This window comes from Pleuronectes platessa, chromosome 15 (assembly GCF_947347685.1).
Source record: "Pleuronectes platessa chromosome 15, fPlePla1.1, whole genome shotgun sequence".
Lineage (NCBI taxonomy): Eukaryota > Metazoa > Chordata > Actinopteri > Pleuronectiformes > Pleuronectidae > Pleuronectes > Pleuronectes platessa.
Window position 1 is genome coordinate 22,671,994 of NC_070640.1, and position 7,837 is coordinate 22,679,830.

At 40.2% G+C, this 7,837-nt stretch overlaps 1 protein-coding gene across 1 annotated transcript; it reads left to right on the top strand.

Moving 5' to 3' along the window:
• Positions 1 to 1,568: 1,568 nt before the first annotated feature.
• Positions 1,569 to 4,962, top strand: LOC128457509 (uncharacterized). The gene is made up of 3 exons (XM_053442228.1): positions 1,569 to 1,629; positions 3,004 to 4,388; positions 4,614 to 4,962. The coding sequence occupies exons 2-3, from the start codon at positions 3,083 to 3,085 to the stop codon at positions 4,802 to 4,804; spliced, it is 1,497 nt and encodes a 498-aa protein (XP_053298203.1). The 5' UTR covers positions 1,569 to 1,629; positions 3,004 to 3,082; the 3' UTR covers positions 4,805 to 4,962.
• The last annotated feature ends 2,875 nt before the right edge of the window (positions 4,963 to 7,837 follow it).

Sequence of the window (7,837 nt, forward strand, 5' to 3'; positions counted from 1 at the left end):
TGAAGGCAGACCTGCTCTCTCTTTAGGAAAACCAAAACAACTTAAAAGCATTTCTAAAAGCCTGGTCGTTTAAAAGAGCTGTGTTAAAATGCCAATAGTCGCTCTTTAAATGAACATTTTTAATAAAAAACAGAGCAAGATACTAAACAATGATCAGTAAAACCCACCGGCTGAATAAAACACCTTTTAATGGGGTTTAAAACAATAGAGTCGATCCAGTCTAGCCAGGGATAAAACATTGTCTCTGGCATGGCTTCAGGTGTACTGTCTGTGATTACTGTTAAAAACCCTCCACACATCAGACAGCTCATGTGCCTCAGTCAGTTGGTTCAGCCTGAGACCTGATGCGAGATGTGGCTCTAAGTGATTCCTGTCTAAAGTGGGATTTTCTGTGCAGTTAAAATCACCTCCTAAAAACATAAAATCATCACCACTACAGGTTTCAACAGTATCATCTAAAATGTTTAAAAGTGCCAACCTGTCCACCCTATTTGTGGGCGCATAGACATTTAAAAACACCAGCTTGACATTTTCATATTCAGCTTTCACCTTTATCAATACACCTGGAATAATCTCTTCTTCAATAAAAGAAAGTGGTAAAAAACTCCTGGCAAAAAGAATCCCCACCCCCCCACTGCAGCTGGACTTGTGACTTAAAACCGCTTCCCCATTAAAAGCCCTCCTCCAGTCGTACTCATTGTCTTCGGTGCTGTGGGTTTCTTATAAAAACATCACATCTATCCTGTTAATATCCATGAGTTTGAAAACAGCCGCTCTTTTAAAATCAGCTCTGGCTCCGTTCACATTTAGAGTGCTGATTTTAAAATCACACATGGATAAAAGAAAAAGAAAAGCAGTCAAAAAACAGGTCAGTAAAAGAGAAGAGTAAAAATACTTTTTAAAACTCGTCATCATCGGGTATCATTTGGCCTTTTACTCTCAACACGAGTTTCCGGAGTCTATAAATTTGTTCGACTGTTAAAAACTCATCGCTGCTTGTTTTTCTGGTGAGCGGTTTGGAGGACTTTCTCAGATTGTGTCATTGTCTGACTTTGACACTGTGGTTAACTGCTAGATGGATGGCATGTTATCTGTTTGAGAACCCAATGTATGAGCTTATATATGGGCCATTCTACCGAATTGGTTCAAAGTATGGTCCCCCAACAAGAAAAGCTATTTACAAAACAATTAAGTATTCATGACATAGATTTTTACTAAGAATGTGTTAAGGTCTATTCAAACCCAAGATATTAAATGAGATAGGGATAAGCTAAATATATACAAAGTCATCATTTATAGGGTACTTTCTATTGGGAAGTAGCTGTCCCCAACCCTAACATCTAAATTTCAATTTCTGAAAATAACACTTTATCAATTTTTTAGATTTTTTTCAGTGATCTTATTTCAAAGATCTTTATGATTTAGTTCAAACAGAACTTGGAAGATTTAGATTTATTTTGGGTTTAATTTTTAAATTAAAAAACTATAGTAAAAAAATCATGTCCCCCGTTTTCATGTCACTACCGAAACACAAGAGTTTTGGTCCATTGGCTGAGCCCGGTTTCTAGCCACACCCCTGCATTTTTTAGCAGGCAGTGACACTGCATCCCTGTCCCTCCTGGCTTAATGGTAAGTAGCTAAAGCCCATACTTTTGATGTAAATGTGTTCCAAAGTCTGAAAATCAGCGTTTAACCTTAAGAATTGTCACTACCGAACACGTATTCTCTTCAATTAAGTAAACTTTTTGGGGTTTTATGCAAAGTATTGTGTTTCTATGTGTGTATGCTAGCCATGTGCTAACTAGCATTCTTTAGCTATGTTCAAAGCTAGCTAGTATTGTCACTACCGAAACAGTCACTACCGAAACAAATGGTAAAGTTTCGGTAGTGACATGATCATTTCGGTAGTGACATAATGGTATGGTAAGGAGTTCAATCCCATCATTTTGAAATAAATGTGTTATATGGACTAAATGGTAAACATGTAGATAATGCTTGGTTAGGCTAACCCTTTCTATCTGAAATTGTTCAGGGGAGAAAGAATCATAAGACACCACAATGAAAGGAATTAGCAAAAGTGGAGCAGAGAGGCTTAGAGAATACAGACAAAGAGTGAGGGATGACCCAGTGAAACACCAAGAATATTTAAGGAAGGAAAGAGAAAGAAATACGAAACGAAAGGAAGAAGGAAAGTTGAAATGTATCAGTGATTTATCTAACAGGGAGAAAAGGAAGGTCAGAAAAGCATGGAGGAAAAGACAGCAAAAGCACAGGGTGTTGGTGAAAAGACAGAGTGAGATGGAGACATTTTGCAGGGCTTCCACGCCACCTAGCACTTCTAGTGAGACTGAACAGACACCAGAGCATAGGCCTGCAGACCAGAAAAGGAGAAGGGCAAAAATGTGCTACTACAGAAAATTAAAGAAGCTAGAGCAGAAGGTCAAAGACATGCAGCGGAGGGAAGAAACATTAAAAAAAAAGATGTCAGAGGTTGAGGTTGACATCAGACAAGTCAAATATTTCCCCAAGAGCGAAAACTCGGAAGGATGTACAGAAGCACAGAGTTCCTGCTCATATCAGAAAGACCCTGCTTTTTCACAATACGCTCATGGAGCAAATGAAGAAAAAATACAAGTCTGTTAGCTATAAAGAAAAGAATGCATTCAGAAGAGCTATCTCAGACAGGTTGCTCAGAAAATACAAACTTGTTAATTTGCTCAGTCAAACAGTAGGTATCTCCCACAAAGTCTACAACAAGACTGTAGACAAGCCACAGCTGAGATTCACCTATAAGAGAAGTGATAATCAAAAAACCATGGACATAGTCAAAATATTCTTAAGTCGAGATGACAATAGTCGGGCATCAGCGGGGAAGAAAGAATCAATCACAAGATTAAAAAAGAAGAAACAAAAGAGGTTCCTCTCTGACACGATGCTGAATTTGCATCAGAAGTTGATGCTGGAGATGCCCCATCTGAAGCTATCCTATTCACTTTTCTGCAGGATAAAACCTTTTTGGATTGTTGCCCCAAACCTAAACAACAGGGAGACATGTGTCTGCAAACTACATGACAATGCTCAAATGAAAGCAGACAGGCTCAAGCACCTCGGTATTATTAATTCACCAAGCTTGAGCAAAGTCGCAGAGGAGTTGTGCTGTGACACTCAGGCTAAAGCTTGCATGTACAGGGAATGTCTCTCATGTAAGAACAAGTCTCTCACACAAACCACAAGTACTGGTATAGCAGGAACAGAAGCCACATGGTGGTACCAGTGGCTCACGAAAAAAGAAGATTATGAAAAAGAAAAGGATGGAAAAAGACAGAAGATAACTGTTACAAAAACGGTTAAACAGAGATGTGAGGGCAGCCCAGAGCACCTTTTGGAAGATTTTGAGAGAGAAATGAAAGCCAAAGTGTGCAAGCACCTGTTCAACATCCACCACCAGTACACACAGCTACAATTCCTGCATAGATCTCTGAAAGAAGAAGAAGCTATTCTTCACATTGACTATGCAGAAAACTGGCAGTGCAAATATGCAAAGGAGGTGCAGCAAGTCCATTTTGGAGCATCCCACAGGCAGACTACACTGCACAATGCTGTTGTGTACACCACAGATTGTACACTGACATTCTGTGCCTTGTCACCTTCCATGAAGCATGATCCTCCTGCCATTTGGGCTCAGCTTGAACCCGTTCTTCAGTTCCTGAAGGAGAACCATCCGAGGATCCAAAAGCTCTTCTTCATCAGCGATGGGCCGACCATGCAATATAGAGGAAAGAAGAACTTCTATCTCTTGAGCACCATTCCTTTCCAGATGGGATTTACTGCTGTAAACTGGAGTTTCCTGGAAGCTGGTCATGGGAAAGGGCCTGCCGATGGCGTTGGAGCCACCATGAAGAGAACTGCTGATTCACAGGTAGCCAGGGGCACTGACATACCCACAGCGAAAGCCCTCTATGACACACTCCTTCCTCTCACCAAAGTCAAGCTCCTCTATGTGGAGGAAGACCAGATAAACAGAGTGAGCACACTCCTTCCAAAAGAGCTCACCACCATCAAAGGTACACTGAGCATTCATCAAGTTGTCTGCACTACGCCTGGCATTATCCATTATAGAGTGCTCAGCTGCTTCTGCAGCAGAGAGGTCATCTGTCCCTGTTTCCTACCATCGTCCACCAACATTGCACCACAAGTACAGCCTGGAAGAGATGTAAGAACATCTGAACCAACAGCCCAAGAAGATGTAAGCCATGCCACCTCAAGCTCTGGGTGTGAAGGGACTCTCTGTCCAGTTGATGACATCACTGAAGACCTTGTTGGAAAGTGGTGTGTCATCACATATGACGATGACCCATATCCTGGAATCATTGAGGACATAGAAGAAGGTGATTTGTACATCTATCTTTTTTTTCCACACATATTTCAACATTTAGTTAAAATTGCCTGATGCTTCTCTCTTTCCATTTATTCTCACTTGGCCATCTTCCGTTCTCATATTACCATTCCCTTTGAATCAAACTTTATTTCATAGTCTTATAAGATTGCAATACAAGCTATAAGTATCATGTCTCTCCCAATGTAATTTTAGTTTACCCCTTATCTGTCTTTAGGTGCCCTTGAGGTCAATGTCATGCACAACATTGGGCGAAACCGCTTTTATTGGCCGCGACTAGAGGACAAGATCTGGTACACAGTGGACAAGGTTGTCACCTTAATCCCTCCACCAGAAGACGTCACACAGAGGCATGTCCAGATCAACCCAAGAGTGTTCACCGCAGTATGGGAAAAGATAAACTTGTGAATGGATTTTTGATGGTGTATGACACTGAACCCCGTTAAACATACAGTAACAGTTAGTTTTCAATGTTTTCTTTTTCATTTTTACTGAACCCAGTTGGGTTATGTTTGTACTTTAAATGGTTCGCGACGAACAATTGTTATGTCCTTAAGATTAAATGATTCTACTGACCACAAACATTTGTGTTTTTAATATTCACAACCTAAAGCATGTTATGAGTTAAGATTAAGCAATAAGGTTGAGGAAATATGATACAACCTGTCAAACAAAATACTTTGGTCACTACCGAAACAGTGCAGTCACTACCGAAACACTGGACGTTTTGTAAAAAATTAAGTATATTGAGTTATCCACTAAAATGTTAGGATACTGATTGGTTTAATGTATGTTCAATTTCATTAATCATCAACTCTGGAATCAATATGAGCAATATTATGCATTTTAAAAAGAAATATTGCATTTATATTTTGAAGAATTGTATAAATTGAACTTTGAAATTTGGTAAAAAATTAATTTTTATTGATTTAATTGTGAAAACCTTCAAGAAATATTTTTAAAAATACTCTTCAGAGAAAGGAAGGATACACAATCTTAACAGGTTAATAATTATACTTTTTTTTATAGTTTATTGCAATGTTTCGGTAGTGACAATTTTTGGGAGAGGAAAAACATTCCAACACATTCTGAAAATACAACATAAAAATTGACGGTTCTGTTACTAGACATGTGTACTTTAGATATGGTACAATAGATATAAGGAAAAAGTTTGGGGAATAAAACATAAACATTTTCAAAATATTTCCAACCGGACTTTGAACCAATTCGGTAGAATGGCCCATATATATATAATAAATGTTGTATTTTTGGACAAATGGAAGAATTCTGTGTGTTCTATCATGTACCATAAAAGTTATAACAAATTTTAAATTTAAATCCTCTTAACTTGAAATGGGAAGTTGTATAAACATTGTGACGACCCTTTCCACACTCACATGGACATTAGGTGTCCCTGTTCTCCCTTTTTCTGAGTTACAGGTGGAGTGGGTGTCAGCATCAATCAGAGCACATCTCCACCAGGTGTGCTCTGCCCCTTAAAAGGCTGGCCAGATTGGTCGCTCGCTCTCTCTTGCGCTACCTACGCAGCCCCGGCTCCAGAACCATATTGTGAGGGGGGCATGTGATGATCACAGGGGGGCAGTGTTGATTTTCCCACAGATCTGCACATACATACATATTGTACTTCATCTATATGGTATATTATTACCGGAACAAGCAAATTTGTCAAATTTCATTTCATATGCACATGAAAACCAGTTGTACAACCAACAGCAATCACAATATCATACCCCCTTTAAATACATATCTTCTCTACTCACCACTTAGTAGAGCTGCAGTCGGCGTCTCCCAGAGTTGAACCTCTTCATTACTGCTTCCTTCCATTCAGTAGCAAATCTTTTAGTTAAGTCTCTTTCAAAGGCCAGCTGCACTAAATGTGCTTTTCGTTGGTGCAGCATGCTGAGTCTATTGTCTTTGAGAACACTTTTTAAAGTAGAAAAAGAATTCTCACACATGGCTGTTGATGCTCCAAACGTCAGTGCATGTTTAAAGGCCGTCATCACACTTGGCATAGCCTCCAGCGCGCTGTGGAATGTCTTGATAATCCGTGATATTGTCCAGGTTTCATCGTCAGCGGTCATGTTTGTTTTGAGGAAGTGGCGAGCAACCACAAACTCTGCTTCATTGATTTCAGTGCTTGATAAAGTCAGAATGGGCTTTACATGTTTGACATCAAGGAACGTTTCACTGTTTGGGTCCAGAGATTGAAGTGCGGTCATTAGCTCACTGTTGCGTTCACTGAAACGCTTGCTCATTTCTTCCCCCACCGCGTCCAGGGTGCTGTAGAATAATCTCCGCAGTTCAGTGTCACCCTCGTCTGTATCACCCTGCTGCTGGCCAACGGTCTCTTCAACAACATATCCTTGGAGACTTTTGTTAACCATCCTCTTCCTCTTTTGTGGCCTTTCTTTCTCTTTACATTGGCCCAATATGTTGTTAAACTCACTTTCTGAGCGCAGTTGTGCAACACATTCAGATGCGCTTTTCACTAACCACATCCCAGAGAGCAAATCCATTTGTTCTGACTGAAGCATTTTGTTGGGTGCATCAAGCAGCTGCAAGATCTTCTGCACAAAGCGTCCAATGAATTCAAAGCTTGGTTCTGAAACAGCCCGAATCAGACCTGCTGCCTCAATTCGTAAGTCAGTTCCAAAGGCACGATTGCTGTCAATCTCGGACAACAGAGAGAAAATGTCATCAAATGACTTGAGCACAACTGTGACAGTAGCTAGATGGCCTGTCCACCGCTGTTCGAGCAGACGTTTTAGTGTGTCTCCTTTATAGTGGACTGCAACAGTGGGTTTCTTCATGAATTTGTAGAGGGACCCACAAATTCCAAAAAAGTCCTCAATTGCTCCCTCGCTCGACATTGCGTTTATCACCACGAGGTGGAGCTGATGATTAAAACAATGGACGTAGGGTATCTCTCTGGCGAGTATGTCCTGCAGTATCTTCTGAACGCCCCCATGCTTCCCAGACATGACAGATGCTCCGTCATACACCTGACTCAGGATTTTAGATGTACTTAAACCAACTCTGCGCAGCTCTGTGATGATAGTGTTTGCAAGAGTTTTGGCATCTCCAACATCTGCAGTAGCAATAGTTAGTAGACGCTCCCTAACTTCGAAATCTTCTGCTACAAAGCGGATCACGATGGAAATGTTTTCACACCCTGTGGGGTCTCGGGTGCCATCAACTTTAATTGTAAACCATGAATCACTGACTTCATGTACAATTTCTTCAGTTAAAATATCACTCATTATCTTAATCAGTTCATTTTGTATGTCATGTGATGTATATCTGGCATTTTGTGGGATTGTTTGCAGTATCTTCTCAAGCTCTGGGTCTCTTCTCATAGAGTACTCAAACAATGACAAAAAAAGTCCACAGCTTGCATCACCTTGATAATTAAATGCTTCC

What these genes read in the sequence shown, in the direction of transcription:
- LOC128457509 (XM_053442228.1), top strand. Translation starts at nt 3,083, where the DNA reads ATGAAAGCAGACAGGCTCAAGCACCTCGGTATTATTAATTCACCAAGC. An exon ending in CATTGAGGACATAGAAGAAG is followed by an intron (nt 4,389 to 4,613) that starts GTGATTTGTACA and finishes ATCTGTCTTTAG; the next exon opens with GTGCCCTTGAGGTCAATGTC.